We start from the raw sequence: 18,005 nt of genomic DNA, 5'->3' as shown, positions 1-18,005 counted from the left end.
AATTCATGTAACACTTTTAACACACGTGTATTTATAAATATATTATATAATTGATTAATTTGATAAAAATGGTCTTACCTCTTGCCTATAAAAGAGAAAGAGAAAAGATTTAATGGAAAGGAAAGACCAAAATTATTCCTCAATAAAGCTCAAAAATATTTGTTTTATATCTATGTGTGTGAACGAGTAAATTATCTATAATAAGACCACAAAGCCTTATCACTCACACGTGCTCAGGCATCCTGCTGATGAGATCTCACTGGGGAGAGAGACAGAAGAGATTAGAAACACACACACACACACACACACACACACACACACACACACACACACACACACACACACACACACACTGAACAGTTGTCGTTGTTTGTTCATGAAGCCTTTAGAGGACCAGATCATCTTTCCCTATTTCTCTACACTGTGACTCAGACTGTGTTTGTTACAATGTTTGTAAGATTTCAGCAGGCCAACCACACATAACTCTACTGACTTCTATTCTCCCGCTGCTAAATGTTCTCTTGACACTTTATTTTCACACTTCATAGAAGTGCTATGAAGCGTCTAATTTTCATGCCTCATTAAAAGCTAATTCCTGCATGTCACAAATATCATGAAAGCTGTGAGAACAGGGCATGAGGTGAGAAAGTCTTTTAAGCGGTCTTGACAGCTCATTCTTATAGTGTTGTTTTCACATTATCTTACCCCTCCACTGCCTCATGGCCTTCTGGCCTTTATCAAATCAACAAGTGATTTACAGCACTCAGTCCTTCCCTGTCTCACCTCTTCTCACCCTTTCTCTCTTAATGTCCCTCTCCCATTGTACTTGTTGATTCCAGTTGAGAATGGCGGCACTAAGACCTCCTAGCATGATGGGGTTACAAGCAGCTCCAGCGGATTAGGAGAAAAATTCCCGACTGATAGCCATCCCTCATCCATATCTCCCATCCCTCATCTCCATCTTTCTTTTCGGGATTATCTCGGGGAGAGGAATTTAGAGTGGCCGGTCTCCCCAAATAGACCAGGGGACATCTGATAGACAGCTGTGGAGGGTGATTGTGTGCTAGGGTGCCCAGCCTGGATCAGGGATTAAGGGCCAGCTACTCATGTATGCTTATGATGCTCATGAGCCTCTGTGCTGCAGCCAACTTGGCAATGAAGAAAAACAGCCGAAGGTGCTTTGGAAAGTTCAGCTCAGGCTTGGATTTGAACAGAGATGCTTTGGTATAGATTTAAACCAACCAGCCAATATTATTTCAATAAATGCTGATGGTTTAGGCACAGCCTCAGCCCCAAGGATGACCAAGACCCCTGCTACTGACAAATTAACATCAACATTATATGTATAATCACTTCTAACATCCCTGTTTACTGAATTGACATTAAATACTGTGCACTGATCCTCCTGTTAGACTATAGTTCCATTGCTTAAACCATTAAAATCCCGATTTATTTATTTTTTAAACTTGGAAAAAAGCAATTCTTTTTAGTTCAAACTGCCATCCATTCAGTTTGTGGACCATAAATGCACAAAAGGAAGAAATAACACTAAACCTAAAAAAGTTCTGCAGACAACACCATGAAGGGAGCTTACCTGTGTCAGAGGCAGGAGAGGGAAAGATGTGACAACAGCAGAGGCAGGATGGACGGTTCAGAGATGAGGCCAACGGATGGATGTCCTTCTATTTAACTGCCCCCTCCACACCCTATTGTCACGCTTGCTCTTTCTCTTTTGTTAGTGGAGGCTATAATTAGTCAACCCCATCCCTCTTACTGCCTAATCTTGCCCTGTCCATTTGTCTCTCGCAGATTCATTAAAAAGAACCAGGGGCCAGCAGTTAGAGCCTGGAGATTTGGCCTTTGCACAACACAGAATGATGAAAGCAACTCCGATAATGAGGTGTAAGCTTAATTCAGAACTATAGGCAGGAGTTGTTATGTTTATACTGGTCACAGATTGCCTGTAAATGGAATTGACACTAAATAAAAATGGCAGAAATAAAACTGGCACTTGTAAGTATGTCAGTAAGAAGTGCTTAAAGAGAGAGAGATGAACAATACCTGTGCCGTGTAATGATAGGAGTCGTCATTGTTGTTATACAGTACTTTTAGCGACAATGTTGCGGAAATGTATGTCTCCCTCTGGATTAATTGTGATTACATTGGTGATCCCCTGACTTGTTTTGTGTCTAGTGCAAACATCAGGTCAAAACTTTGCTTTATGGAAAAATACCCGCAAAACTAATCACATCACCCTCAGCTGTTTACCGTGTGCTTATTGCTAAATAGCAAATGTTTGCAGACTAAGCCACTAAGTTTAGATGACCAACGTCAAACATTGTCAGGTGAGCATGTCAACATATAGACATTAGCCTTTATCTGAAAGCACTGCTGTGGCCAAGTAAAAGAGTCTTGTTTATTCACAGCTAAACCTCGAAGGGCAGATCAAAATGTTAGACATGCTCACAGGGAGGCTCTTGGGATTTTGATGCCTTCCATCAAGCAATCCAGACAGACCCTGTTGACAGACAAATTATAACTTCCAGGCACTGCCTGTAACTCAAAAGAAAACAAAAGTATAGCCCCACCACCAAACACAGAGTTTACACTTGCTAATAATGCCAAATTGACTGGCTGTTGATCACTAATAAAATAAATGTAATTAAACTACAGTTAGTTTTCTGATGCTATTGCGGTGGTGTTTCCATCAGTCATACTTATGTATACAGAGGGGTAAAACAAACCATACTAAATGCTTTTTTCATCTGAAAATAAATTCAATAATTTAATATTTGAAATATTGAATTGAATGCTTTTGAACATTTTAATAAATGCAGTTAAAAAGGCTGAAAATATTTTAACATCCTCTAATGAATAGAGCTGGAATTTTTGTTTTTTTACATTTTTACATTTTAAGTTCCATGTATGTCGATTGTGTTGTATTAATTGCTATTTCTTTTCCATTGTGCTGACTTAGTCATGAGAAGTTGTTTTACAATTGGTAATCACTACCAAAAATCACAGAATGACCATGATGCTATTGTTATGCGGTAAACATGGTGTTTTTCATTTTCTGCATGTGCTGGCAAGACAATTCTTCATTCACGATGTATCGCGAGTATTACAGCTACAACATAAAGACACTCACAGATCAGGGCCCAACAAACCTTCTAGAGGTAAGAGTAGGAAAAAGAGTTTGATGCATTTCACACAGTAATATGGAATGTCAGGTTTATACAGTGTGTTGTAAAGTAAGTGAAGGTGGATTGAAGAGAATATAAATCAAAAGTATAAAACACACACACACAAAGACACACACATAGAAATAAGATACACAGAGACAAATTGTATTTATAAAAAAAGCAGTTAGGAGCCTGCACTACATGAAAACTAGCCAAACAACAGTGAATAGAGAAGCTCTCTTCACTCAACAGGAGATAGGCAGACCTCTAGTGGTTTAACACTCACACTGCAGACAGCAGCTCCATTTGGTGAAGCCTGAGAAGAAGACTTGTAAAACATTTTCGCAGTGATTCTGAGTCTTTGTCAAATAAGTGCCCACACACATGCTTTTTCTTTCTTTCTCTTCCTACAAGTACTGCTAAACTAATCAGATTTGCCATAATGTCTGTCCTGTTCTGACCAATACCCGTTCAACTCTAGATCAGCTCATGTTCCAGGACTTGGTTTATGAAATTGCAGGTCACTCACTCTGTGTGTTTATCTGCTGAGAAAACCAGACACCCTTGACAGAGGTTATGATGTTTAGATAGAGCATTCCACCGAGTAGTGTGATTATACACACTGTGAAAGCCTGGACCTCATACTCCACCCCTCTTTAACCAAAGACCCATTTTGACTTTTACAAGGATATCAGGTGATCTTCAGAGAGACTTCAGCAGGAACCTGGGGATTAATATGAGTTTTTTTTTCTAGTTATACATCTTCAATAAACATTGTGTTTTGGTTAGGTGCCTATTCAAATGTTGAAACTAGTACATATCGGTTTGACCATTGTTATGGAAGTAAATTATGACATTTTCCAAGCTCAATAATGTCGCTTAAAGGATGTGTGTTGTTTATAACCACTATTTTGGGCTTCTCCACTTAGTTTGGCATGAATATAACTTATCAAAGTACTTTTAGAACAATTTGTCAATGTCTTTGTGTGTTTGGACCAAACAGCGTTTAGACCAGCGCTGGGTGTATCCGCTCCTTGTGGTGCTCCTGGTCCCTTGCTGACTCATGCGGTGTGGCTAGCTTCGGGGTTTTCCACAGTAACGGGAGAAGTCGCTACACAATCGACCCTTTATTCCCGACCTGAACTGAGCTCCACAGCCACACGCACTGCTATGTGCTTGGCACACACACACACATACACACAGACGTACACAAAACCTGCTTAGATGAACAATATATATATCAATACCTCCACTAACGAGAGTCTGCTGATGCTGAGAAGTTGCTGATTTTCATGCTGGGTGTGCACGTTAACTTCTGTAGGTGAGTATGTGTGGGTGGATGTTTGTGTGCACATGCCTCAGGCTCACTGTGCTTCTCATTAGTCCTCCACACTGCACAGAACAAAAGGTGTCCTGACTTCAGCACACACACAAGAGCAGGAGTGTGTGCCACAATGTGTGTGTGTGTGTGTGTGTGTGTGTGTGTGTGTTTGTGTGTGTATCTGGGGATGTGTGTATTTTCCAGAGGCTATAACAGCAAGGTTACACCACAACTGGAAACAGATGAGCTTAGCAATTAATGGGCTGAACCTAAAATAAATTGCAGCTGACTGTTTAGTTTCAGAGAACAAAAGTATTATATTAAAGCAGAAACACTTAAGGATTAATGACAAAAATGTATTTAATCTTTTTAAGAGTGTAATACTGTACATGGTTTCAGCAAATATATAGAATACAATGTGCAACGAACAGAGCAAAATATTTCTTCTTCATGTTCAACTATAGCAAAAGCATGCAGATCTGTTCAGTCTTTAACAATATCTTTTTAAAAAACAGCGACGTGTTTCCATCAAAAGCAAGACTTAAGAAATAAAGTGACTCCTGTTTCAGCAGGGTTAGAAAACGTTGAAAAATAAAAATGGAAGATATGTTTCCAACCTCAAGGCACAAGGGTTAAACATTGTCTCCGTCCAAACAATGCTATGTTTTTTCCTTATGCAGCGGCCTCAACAATGACCTCAGAAAAATATTTTATCCATGTTGTTTACAATGTATATCAGATTCCAAGGCTTTGTACAACAGTGTGAGTAAGCTCATGAAGGAAGACAAGAAGAGTGTCTGTGGCACTGGTTCAGGGTCCTTTGATCCATACTGAAGGCCGTTCTGTATATCCCATCATGCTGTGCACGACAGAGTCAAGCTGATGGATCTGGCGTCCTCTGCCCTTCTCCACTCTGATTGGTTCACTCCCAAAAAGAAGAAAGACTAGAGAAAAAGAGAAGAGCAAATTTTGAATATTCGATTGTTACTTCATACATAAGACACTGGGGCGGCTGGTAGTGTTCTACAAAGTGCATTCGTAGTGAGTTGCTACACTGTTACCACAGCGACTGAGTTAATTTGGGCACTTGACTGCTGCAGCTCTCTTAAGGAAGCATTGCTGTGGATTCCTGGACTATGAGCTCATAGTTCAGACTTACACACTCATTTCAGCGACCAGTTTCAGTAAATAACATGTGTTGTGTTGTCATGTGATGGCTCTGCAGATTGTGTTATCTAAATGCTGAAAAAAAATGTATGGGCCACCTAGCTCTCCTCACCCTTAGTGTCCAATTGTCTATATGTCAGCTGAATACATAAGAGATAAGAGAAGGCTGGTTGTGTGTGTGTGTGTGTGTGTGTGTGTGTGTGTGTGTGTGTGTGTGTGTGTGTGTGTGTGTGTGTGTGTGTGTGTTTAAAAATACTTGGCTGCCTAGTGAGGGAGAGGCAGGCAGATGTTATTTTGGAGGCTCACATTGCATCTTAATTATGTCCTCGAGTCAGAGCGGGTTTGACTGACGACTGTGGTACAGTTAAGGCCGATGACCATAGTAATGAAAAGCTGACACGACTTTCACTCTACAGCGGAACACCTACAATGATCTACACACAAACACTGGTACTACTTGTAAATAACCTTTTAGCTTGAGTGCTTCTCAGCCACGTGCCACCTCATTTCCCAAGAGTCTCGATGTTTTCATTCCATCTAATCACTGCATCTCGTCTCAACTTTGACCCCAGGAGGCTGAACTGATCGGAGACTTGTGAGGTTTTATGGGAAAATGGTTGAGAACCTCTGGCAGTTTTCAATTTATAAAATGTTTACATTTACCCTTGATTTTCTTCCTGAGAGATGCTTTGACTTTGGTTTCTCAGTGTCCCAAAATTGGTACTATGAACCTGAAACACTCCATCTATGGGAGGGTGTGGTGCCAAACTGTCCCTCACACCCAAAATACATTTGTAAGTCTAAATAAGTTAATATATAGAATAACCTTCTCAAACATATTTTTTCTAAAACTTTGGGACAACCCCATCCGATGCAGACTTACCTTCACCAGCTCAGAGCTCCTCATCCTCCCCGGTGCTGCCCAGGTGCGCCGTGGACAGGTGTCTGTTCCGTCCTGTTTGCACCGCCTGCAGGTTCTTGTAGCGCACCAGTGCCAAAGCGATCTCCGCGTTCCACGCCGTGCCGTCCTGCGGACACCGAAAGTCAATCTCCTTACCCGTAGCCATGACCACGGTGAAATACACTTGCCCTCGTTTGTACTCCACGCAATCCACAGTAGCCATGCGCTCAAAGCGGAGCTCCTTGGCCTTGGAGCTCCACGCCGGGCTCGGAGCATCACCACCGCCGCCTCCTCCTCCTCCTCCTCCTCCTCCTCCGCCTTTGCAGTTCTGCAGGCGCAGCCCTTCCTCGGTGAGCACGCAGCGCTTCCTCTTCCACAGCTGGAGGAGTCCGCTGCTGCGCTTCTCCAGCAGCCCGTCGCTCATCACCTTGGCCGGGAAAGACATGGCGACGCTGAGCCGAAAGTCCTCAGACGGAGCCGAGAGTTAAGAGAGTCTTCAGCAGTGATGCGTCCCAAGGTGTATCCATTAAACACACATCTCCTGCGTGATTGTGCGGCGCCAAGTGTCACTCAGGAAAACACATATGGGGTTTGAGCTACCTCATTAATAATAACAGCCGATGAACCAGAGCTCATATGTTCTGTGTGTATGAATCCAATCAGTGCGCAATGACAGCACTCCGTAGAGGTTGGTGGGCTGGTCTGCCTGGATATGTTTGAACATGCCCGGCTCCTCTGTGGACCTTCCCCGCCTCCTCCTCCTGGTGACGGAAGGAGGAGATCCGGGCTGTTTATGAAAATCCCTGCGTGTGTGTGTGTGTGTGTGTGTGTGTGTGTGTGTGTGTGTGTGTGTGTGTGTGTGTGTGTGTGTGTGTGTGTGTGTGTGTGTGTGTGTGTGTGTGTGTCAGTCAGTGAGTGCTCGTAGACTGTAATTTAACAGTCCGGTGCTTTGTTTTGTGTGAATGACAGTTATGGGTTTTGCCAACTCCCACTTACGTCACAGTGTACCTGTTTAAAGTAGGTAAAAGTAGTTTTAAACTTTAAAAAAAACGTTAATTAAATCACATTTTGAGTGATACAAAATGGGTTTATTACAAGCTGCTTGATTTTGTGTCTCTTTTGAGATGTGGAATGCGAGTGGGTGTCAGGGTGGATATACAAGTCATGTTGCAATATGTGAGAGTGAGAGAGAAATGCAATGTAAGAAATAAATATCTTTTTTCAGCAGATATAAACTAATCAGTCAATAATCATTCTTTTTTTGGAAACTATTTCTTAAGTTTAGGCTATTTGCAACAAATACTTTGAGCAATCCCAGTTCTGATAAATTATTTTATATGTTTTCATACATTATACTGTATATAAACAACCACACCTCCTAAATTATGAAGGCACGTTTGAAACAAACAAAAAAAGCCAACAGATTAAAGTTGAATTAAGTGGTCAAACTGGTTGACAATATTCAAAGCCTTCTGATTGCTCAGAAGTTTCACTGTTTTCTTTGGAGGTAGAGCTTAATTATGGCACTTTCAAATGCTTTGTCATTCTTCACATCCTTGATGGCTGCGTGGCTCTAATGTGACAGTTGAGCCTTATGGGTGGAGTGAAACTGTAATTCCCTGAACTTTAAAAGATACTGGATTTATCGTAACAGCAATGCGATGTGTCACTGTGATGTTATGAGAAGAATGGATACAATGAGTGTGTGACATTTCTTGTACTCGAACACACACACACACACACACACACACACACACACACACACACACACACACACACACACACACACACACACACACAGAGAGAGCAGGAGAGCAGGGTCGTCCTCCAATCAGAGAATCGGTGGTTCGATCCCTGGCACCGGCAGTCCATGTCGATGTGTCCTTGGGCAAGACACTTAACCCTGAGTTGCTCCCGAAGGCTGTGCCATCGGTGTGTGAATGATTAGAGAGACCCTGATGGGCAGGTGGCACCTTGCATGGTAGCCCCTGTCATCAGTGTATGAATGGGTGTGAATGGGTGAATGATTAGTAATGTAAAAAGCGCTTTGAGTGGTCGGAAGACTAGAAAAGCGCTATACAAGTACAGTCCATTACCATTACACACACACACACACACACACACACACACACACACACACACACACACACACACACACACACACACACACACACATTCAATTTTCAATTCAGTTTATTTTGTATAGCCCAGAATCACAAATACAAATTTGCCTCAGAGGGCTTTACAATCTGTACACATGCGACATCCTCTGTCCTTCCCTCACATCGGCACAGGAAAAACTCCCCTAAAAAAAAACCTTTAACAGGGAGAAAAAAGGAAGAAACCTATGGGAGAACGACAGAGGAGGGATCCTTCTCCCAGGATGGACAGAATGCAATAGATGTCATGTGTACAGAATGAACAGCATAACAGAGATACAACACATTCAATGTATATGACATAAATTATTCATATAATAAGACTACTTATAATAACAGCAGCAATTATTATAGTAGAATTATAATTATGAAAATAGGGATAGTAATGTGATTAATAATAATAATCGAAGTAGCAGTGGGTGTCAGTCGGCTCACAGCAGGAGGCACGACTACGGTCCAGGTACCACAACGATTCATGGAAACCTGCAGAGCGAGAAAGCAAAAAGGGCTTCAGGGTGGAAGTAAAGCTAAAATGCTTAATGGTACAGGTAATAGTAATAGTAATGTGACTAGTAAAAATAATGGTGGTAGCAGTCGGTGTCAGCAGGGCCGTAGCAGGATGCACGACCACGGTCCAGGTACAGCCACGATTTATAGAAGCCTGCGAAGCGAGAAAGCACAAAGACTCCAGGGTAGAAGTAAGTCAATAAGCGTAATAGTACAGGCAATAATAATAGTAATGTGGCTAATAATGATAGTGGTAGTAGTAGTGGGTGTCAGCAGGGCCTCAGCAGGTGGCACGATGACAGTCCAAATATAACCCCGATTCCTGGGAACCTGCGAGGCAAGAAAGCACAAGAACTCCGGGGAAGAAGCAAAATCAGTAATGTGCATAAATAGGAGAGTAATACATAAAGAGGGAGTGAGAGAAGAGGAGAGAGGAGCTCATTGTATTCTAAGTAGTCCCCCGGCTGTCTAGGCATATAGCAGCATATCTAGGGGCTGGACCAAGGCGAACCTGAACCAGCCCTAACTATAAGCGCTATCAAAAAGGAAGGTCTTAAGCCTGCTCTTAAAAGTGGTGAGTGTGTCTGCCCCCCGGACTGAAACTGGAACCTGGTTCCACAGAAGAGGAGCCTGATAACTGAAGGCTCTGGCTCCCATCCTACTTTTATATACTCTAGGAACCACAAGTAACCCTGCATTGATTGAGCGCAGCTTTCTAGTTGGGTAAAAGATAAGACGGTGCCTGGCCAGTTAGAGCTTTGTAGGTAAGTAAAATAATTTTAAATTCTATTCTTGATTTAACAGGGAGCCAGTGCAGAGAAGCTAATACTGGAGTAATATGATCTCTTTTCTTAGTTTTTGTTAGAACACGTGCTGCAGCATTCTGGATCAACTGTAAAGATCTAAGAGACCTATTAGAGCAGCCTGATAATAAGGAGTCACAGTAATCTAGTCTAGAGGTACAAATGCATGAACTAGTTTTTCTGCATCACTTTGAGACATGATTTGCCTGATTTTCGCAATGTTACATAAATGAAAAAAGGCTGTCCTTGAGATCTGAGTTAAAAGACAGATCCTGATCAAAGATAACTCCAAGGTTCTTAACGGTAGTGCTGGATGCTAGAGCAATGCCATCTAGATAAACTATATCGTTAGATAATTGATTTCGAAGGTGATCTGGGCCTAGTAGGATAACTTCTGTTTAACATTAAGAAGTTACAGGTCATCCAGGTTTTTATGTCCGTAAGACATGCTTGAAGTTTAGAGAACTGGTTAGTTTCGTCTGGCTTAATTGATAGATATAACTGGGTATCATCTGCATAACAATGAAAGTTGAGTGTTTTCTGATAATATTCCCCAAGGGAAGCATATATAAGGTAAATAAAATAGGTCCAAGAACAGACCCCTGTGGAACTCCGTGACTGACCCTGGTTTTCAACGAGCTTTCATTGTTTACATATACAAACTGAGATCGGTCTGATAAATACGACTTAAACCAGCTAAGTGCGGTTCCTTTAATGCCTATTAGATGCTCCAATCTCTGTAATAGGATTTGGTGATCAATGGTATCAAATGCAGCACTAAGGTCTAGCAATACAAGTACAGAGACAAGTCCTTTGTCTGAAGCTATTAGAAGGTCATTGGTAATTTTCACCAGTGCCGTCTCTGTGCTATGATTCACTCTAAATCCTGACTGAAAATCCTCAAATAAACTATTGTTATGCATAAAGTCACAGAGCTGATTTGCTACTGCTTTCTCAAGGATCTTAGAGAGGAACGGAAGTTTAGATATAGGTCTATAGTTAGCCAACACCTCTGGATCAAGAGTAGGTTTCTTAAGAAGAGGTTTAATTACAGCTAGTTTGAAGGCCTGTGGTACATGGCCCGTTAGTAAAGACAGATTGATAATTTCTAATAAAGAATTGCTAATTAAAGGTAAAACTTCCTTAAGCAGCCTAGTCAGAATCAGGTCTAAGAGACAGGTGGAAGGTTTAGACTTAGAAATAGTTAAAGTCAATTGTTGAAGGTCGATGGGAGAAAAGCCATCTAAATATATTTCAGGTTCTACAGCTGTGGATCGATCGGTACTGGTTGAGGGCAGTAGATTATACATTTTTTCTCTAATAGTTAGAATCTTATCATTAAAGAAGTTCCTGAAGTCACTACTACTGAGGTTTATAGGAATACACGGCTCAACAGAGCTGTGACTCTCTGTCAGCCTGGCTACAGTGCTGAAGAGAACCCTGGGGTTGTTCTTATCTTTCTCTATTAATGCTGAATAATAGGCTGCTCTAGCATAGAGTATACATGCATGAGTGCCTTCTTATATATTTTAAGACTGTCTCGCCAGACTAACCGCGCTTCATCCACATTGGTGGAACGCCATATCCTTTCAAGTTTTTGCGATATTTGCTTTAAATCGCGGGTTTGAGGATTATACCATGGAGCAAACCTCCTTTCTTTTATTAGCTTCTTTTTTAGAGGAGCTATAGAGTCTAGTGTCATTTGCAGTGAGCATGCAGCACTATCAACAAGATGGTCAATCTGAGACGGACTAAAGTTAGCGTAGGAGTCCTCTGTTATATTGAGCAATGGTAATGAATAACACCCTGAAGAAATCGCTTCTTTAAATTTAGCTACAGCATTATCAGATAGACATCTAGTGTAGAAACTTTTGCCTAATGGCGTACACTCTGGTAGTAAAAATTCAAAGGTTATTAGATAATGGTCCGATAAAAGAGAGTTCTGTTGAGAGACAATTACATTTTCTATTTCAATACCATATACCAGAACAAGGTCGAGGGTATGGTTAAAACAGTGAGTCGGTTTATGTACACACTGACAGAAGCCAATAGAATCTAATAATGAACTAAATGCAGTACTAAGGCTATCATTATACACATCCACATGAATATTAAAATCCCCTACAATAATAACTTTATCTGTTTTGAGGACTAAACTTGATAAAAACTCTGAGAATTCAGATAGGAATTCAGAATACGCACCTGGTGCACGGTACACTATAACAAATAAAATTGACTTTAATGCTTTCCCGCTCGGGTTTGAAAGACTAAGAACAAGGCTTTCAAATGAGTTGTAATTTAATTTAGGTTTAGGGTTTATTAATAGGCTTGAGTCAAAGATAGCTGCTACTCCACCTACACAGCATCCTTCATATGTACTGCATTTTCTGCACCAATTAAGACAAAACACTGGCACTAAAATCTTGTAACTTTATTTATTATCATTCTGTTTGCAAAGCATTAAATACAAAAAAGGAGCATTTACTCTATTACATAGAATATTGTTAATATGATACTGAGATTTCATTTGATGAGGGAAAAAACAGTAAGAGAAGGTGCAAATCATCAATGCAGCATTAAACGGATACGTAATGTTTCAGTATTAAGCATGGGTTATGTTTGAGGATTTACTGTAACAGCAAATCATCTTTGTCCTATTTCAGGCAGAGATGTGTGTTACATATCTCACTGTTGAATCTTATAATGCAGCTCTTTATCAAGCGTGTCTGTCAGGCGCTGTTCTCGCATAGCCAGAAGGTAGACTGTATAGAAGAAGGCCCAGACCTATGTCCACATGGCTGTAGCCAGGTGTTTACTGGCAGCAGTCTGCCCTCTGCAGTACGAAGGCCGTTAGCGCAGCTTTATGCAAACATATGGTCTGCTCTCTCTACTGAGTATTTGACAGCGCCCCAGCTCCAAGTCCGTACCCAAATCCCTTGGGTCCAAAGTGTTTGCCATAACAGCCTGTTGATAGGAGAAAACAAAGGTTATTTAAAAAAAAAACACTCTATGGCTATGGTATCAACATCATATCCTTCAGTTAACCAGAGTTGGTGCATCTCTTCGTGTCTAAGCATTTGTGTCAAAGCTAGCTAGCTAGCAAAAAGCATTAGCCCCATTTGGGCGGCAAGTTACTTTTTCAAAGGCTCTCGGAGCGAAATAAAGGATCAGCGTTAAATCAATTATTTCCACAACTTGCTGCAATCCGATACAAATTCTCAGCTCTGAGGACCTGGCCTTACACTGGAATGTGACTTTTATTTAAGACTTCAAGACTGGGAATTTGATTGTTGCATCCAATCATTCCTGCCTACTTTAAGATGTGCAATGTTGTTCTTTTAATAGTCACACTGTATATTTTGTGGTAGTATTGTATGGTGTATCACATATCATAATCTCTTTCAGACAAATGCAGCCTGAATGGATCGATGCGAGTCATGCTGCCTGGCTTCACCGCTCTGGACCAGCTTGGAAAACAGGTCTGACATGAGATTACTCTACAATTAATATCTTGTTGTGCGCAATGTCTAGGCCTGTTGACCCTGAATTAAATCTCAGAATGAACTTGAACGCAGTTGTAAATGTATGTTATTAAGTAAGAGAACATATCAGGTCTGGTATATTTATGTTTTAGTGGTTTAACGTATGTGTATGGAACCACACTCCAAACCTAGGTCTTGTGTTAAATGTGACAGTATGAAGAGGTTAAATGCGTATTCAAAAATGCTTGTGCAGTACCAAATACAAATTTTTTGTATAGGAAGTGAAGTTTTACCTTTGCAGTAGATCTCTCCATCCTTATCAGCTAGTGTGGTGGACTCAAGGCTCTTATTACACGTGGCACAGGTGAAACATCCAGTCTTATGCCATGACTATGAATAAACACAAAGAAGATCGATTTTTAAAAGGGGTGTATTTTTTTTTTTGCATGCCTGCACATGTGTGTGCATGTCTGTGTTTTTTCTTACATTCCCAGCTCCAATCACTTTCTCAGCCGCATAGACAGCCTTGCCACAACGAGGGCACTTGTCCGACCCTCCAAACTTCTGAGCCATCCTGGACGGGTTTGGGTTGCTGGTGGGACGATGAGGAGCGGGTCTGATAGAGACAGAGAGAAACCGTGGATAAAGGGCCTTTTAAGAGGGATCGAGAAGTGTGTGTGTGTGTGTGTGTGTGTGTGTGTGTGTGTGTGTGTGTGTGTGTGTTTGTGTGTTACTCACTCTTCATGTTTAATACCCAGAGACTCTCCCTTGTCCATGCTGAGTGTCCCTGCTCCCTGGCCATATCCGTAACCTTTTGGCCCGTACTTCTTGCCGTAGCACGCCTTGCAGTAAACTTCATCCGTATGAACAGCCACAGTTGTGCTGTCCAAGTTCTTCCCACACACCACTGCAAAAACAGAAGTATGCACACAAACACACTTACATGCATGTATATTATTCTTTGCATATTTGTGCACATGTTTTTGAGCACTCATCTATTTGGATAGGCTCCTAACAGTTTCCTTTTATGGAGAAGTTCTACTGAAGAAACATATTCCCATCTAAATTCCATCACAGAAATGTACGATTGCAACGCAGTAACACAAATAACTCTCACAATTCCCAAAACCTACATATTTTCAAGTTGAGTCAGAGAAACACAAACGTTGCACATTTATTCTTATAAGTATTAACACTATCTTCATTTTTTTGCCCTCTTTTAAGCAACCATACATGGTACCTATAACAGCATTTTGTTTATTTCTGCTATGCCACCAATGGGTGTACATTTTTCTTTTAGAGTAGATGACCAACAGTTCAAATTAGGTTAGTATTACTTGTGACTATCATGACAAGTGACAGGTGTCAAAAGTTCAGCGGTGTCCACGTTGACAATGACAGGAAGGAGCAAAGAGATTACTCACTGCACAGGAAGCAGGACTTGTGGAAGCTCCGCCCATCACAGAGTACCTCTTCTGCAAAGTAGACTGTCTTCTGACAGCGGCCACACTTGTTTCCTCCCCCTAATGGCATCCTTTAGTAATAGCATGCAGCATGAACACAGACACACAAAAACACAATGTGATAACCGCTTTGTAATTGTCCAGAATCTGTCCATAAAGATACAGAACCTTCACAAAGAGACAGGGGTTAACTACGTTTCAGAGAGGAGTAGCTAACCGTGAACTAGATGGTAAAAAATTGTAAAATGCTGTGACTGTAAATAGTTTATAGGTATTCTTCCAAGGGATGCAGTTAAATGTCTGTTTCATGACCTGGTTTAAAAGCCTGTAATTTAAGTGTGTAAGTAGTCTTTAAATACAAAAACAAATGGATCAATTAACTAATTCCTTTGCACAACCATCAGGCAAACACATTTAAAAGGTTTTTTGTTCTAAGAAACTTGTTTAAACATTCAGATTTGGTGGCCTGTAATTTTGGCTTTGTAAAGCCAGGCCCAGTGTCTGTTATTTCACTCCAGCCAGTTCTCTGTGGCTTTTGTAACGGACCAGCAAACCACCAGTGAAGCAGAAAATACCAGAAGAATTTCTTTCTTTTTTTGTTAGCTAGAGACGATAGTTGCTTATTCATGTAAAAGTAATTGGAAAATGTGACTTTGCTGAGGAGTCTTAAAGTTTGTGGAATGTGAAAGACCCCTGGCATCCTGTCTGTTTCTACCCAGTCTGTTTCCCAGCATGACCCTCCCAGTTCAGTGTCGTCTATCCTCATTCACATTCCTGAACATGCAAACCCTCCCACCTCCCTGCCTTTGACTCACCCCAGCTATACTCCCCGCCTGTCTGTCTCATTCTCCATCACTTCTGCAGACTTTTATATCTGAGTTGTAGGTTTGTTCTTTAAGGCAGGAAATATGTTGAAGAAGCAGTTTCATCTCTAACCAGGTTAGCTCATTTTTCAAGTGGCCAGATGATGGAGCTGATCCTTTCAGAGCACAATGTGGAAGTGTAACTTCCCATCACCCATGGACACGCTTCCTGTGTTTGCCTGGCCACACCAAATGACCACACCCCCTATTCTTTAAAAGAAAATACGACACCAACCCCAAAAGTAATGTGAATATGAGCTCATAGTATAATATTAAATCATAGCTTGAGTGAAGTAATGGGTGGAGCGGTTTGAGTCTGGCTGCTGCTGCGCTAAGACGTTGATGTTATTGTTAGCCCCAAATGTTTTAGTCAGTTTTCGGGGGTTATTCAAAGGCCAGACAATGAAATATTGAAAGAGTTATAGGAATAATTGAGTGTAAAAAAAAAAAAAGTAAGCTGTTTTCTGGGATATGACTGCAGTGGATGGCGAACATCATCCCTGGTGATTGACCTTCAATATACATATATGTTAATGTTACATATAAATCACATATACAATAAATAATCACTTTATCAGGATTGTCACATATGAAATAATTTCTGTCCATCACATACCATAGTTCTACTGGAAACTAATGAAATAATATATTGATAAGTAAATAATTAGCCAATAAAAAATGTAGTTAAGTCACAAGCTGACTAGTACAACCTCAGAAGTATGAACTGAGTAAGGTTCAGAGAAACAGTGCTGAAGCAAAATAAGTAGGATGTGAAACATAGAGGAAACTGAAAGGCCTTGATTGTTAATATTTTGCTGAGTAGAATTCCCCAACTGGCATTTTCAGGATTGTTTTTTGCAGTTTGTATATTCTACAGTCCTGTAAACTGGACAAGAGCTTGCTTTTACTGCCAGTAAAACAGAAATGTCAGGAATATTTTTGTGCCAGGCATTGGTAGAAAAATATCCTTTTAGAGCTTTCCAACAGCCAAACTAGGAAAACATGACTAGAAGTGGTCAGTCAGAATTCTCAAATGACTCTAACTCTTTCATGTTGTTTTACAGGCAGGCTAATCAATGAGGAGGAGAAAAAGAAGGTAGAAGCTTGGACATGAGACATGATGTAAAAATTACGCCAACTCTAAGCTACAGGACAAAGTATGTTAACAGAAGGTAAGAAAAGACACGTTAGACAATTGATTAAGATTTGCTGAATGATTTGCGCAGTATTCTTGAAGATGAATTCTGGTACATGTTGATTGTGGCTCAGACAGGTTTAGACATGTGGCCACACAGACTGCTGTGCAGGAATGTTCACACAAAGTAGAGTAAATGAGAGGGAAGAAGTGAAAACAAATCAGGAAGCTTGATCATCAAGTAAATGTGACTGCATGGGACATCTGCGACATTTAGGCTGTGTTTGAAATCTGTATGAGTTGCCTACTATTTATATATCAACCGCCTCACTTTGTTGCCGTCACCAGAGAGCATTGAGATCTTTGATAACTGTATTTGGTTTTCTTGTACATGAGGGTTCAACAATGTGTTACCGTTTAACTGCACGCGCTGATAACACTTTGCAAACTCTAATGCATGATAGCTGTTCAAACAAAATAGTCTCCTCTGGCCTGACTTACACAGAAAATATAAAGATTGTTTTCTCCCATCATGCATCGGCACAAAGAGTAGGAAATAAGATACAATAAGAGGCAAGCAGGAAGCGTAAGCAGACTTTATTAACATTACTCACCTGCAGTTAGTAGGTGCTGTCAGTCAGTGATGGACAGGCTGAAGGTTGGCTTTATCCTGCAGATACAAATAGACTCAGACAGTGGTGTTTTCCACCGTTCCAGATGTGCTGAAATGGAGGCGCTTCTGTTGTTGCTGCTTCAGTCCGCAAAGTTATGGCGTGTCGAGCAACAGGGGAGTTTCTGACTGAACGAGCAAGAGAGAGAGAGAGAGAGAGAGAGAGAGTGAATGGGGAGGGAACTTGGATTGAAAAACTGTGTAAGGACTTTCAGCATGGAAATATTAGAAATTATAAAGAATTTGTGCCAGAAACACAGTGAATAAGAAAGATAAACTATATGCAGAAAGCATTTAAAGTAGCACAAAGATATAGTACACTTTATGAGCACAGAGATATAAAAAGTATAAG

At 40.9% G+C, this 18,005-nt stretch overlaps 2 protein-coding genes across 2 annotated transcripts; both read right to left on the bottom strand.

Moving 5' to 3' along the window:
• Nucleotides 1-4,898: 4,898 nt before the first annotated feature.
• On the bottom strand, nt 4,899-7,253 carry phlda3 (pleckstrin homology-like domain, family A, member 3). The gene is made up of 2 exons (XM_054608520.1): nt 6,554-7,253; nt 4,899-5,447 (listed from the first exon to the last, which is right to left on the bottom strand). Exon 1 carries the CDS (start codon nt 7,014-7,016, stop codon nt 6,564-6,566), a length of 453 nt encoding a protein of 150 aa, XP_054464495.1. The 5' UTR covers nt 7,017-7,253; the 3' UTR covers nt 4,899-5,447; nt 6,554-6,563.
• A 5,208-nt stretch (nt 7,254-12,461) lies between these two features.
• csrp1a (cysteine and glycine-rich protein 1a) lies at nt 12,462-17,776 on the bottom strand. The gene is made up of 6 exons (XM_054608516.1): nt 17,598-17,776; nt 14,947-15,056; nt 14,261-14,429; nt 14,009-14,138; nt 13,816-13,912; nt 12,462-13,004 (listed from the first exon to the last, which is right to left on the bottom strand). The coding sequence occupies exons 2-6, from the start codon at nt 15,053-15,055 to the stop codon at nt 12,928-12,930; spliced, it is 582 nt and encodes a 193-aa protein (XP_054464491.1). The 5' UTR covers nt 15,056; nt 17,598-17,776; the 3' UTR covers nt 12,462-12,927.
• Nucleotides 17,777-18,005: the final 229 nt, after the last annotated feature.

The sequence above is a fragment of the Anoplopoma fimbria genome, chromosome 12 (assembly GCF_027596085.1).
Source record: "Anoplopoma fimbria isolate UVic2021 breed Golden Eagle Sablefish chromosome 12, Afim_UVic_2022, whole genome shotgun sequence".
In the NCBI taxonomy this organism is placed as follows: domain Eukaryota; kingdom Metazoa; phylum Chordata; class Actinopteri; order Perciformes; family Anoplopomatidae; genus Anoplopoma; species Anoplopoma fimbria.
The sequence above is the reverse complement of the archived record's forward strand: the minus strand, read 5'-3'. Positions and strand labels throughout refer to the sequence as shown.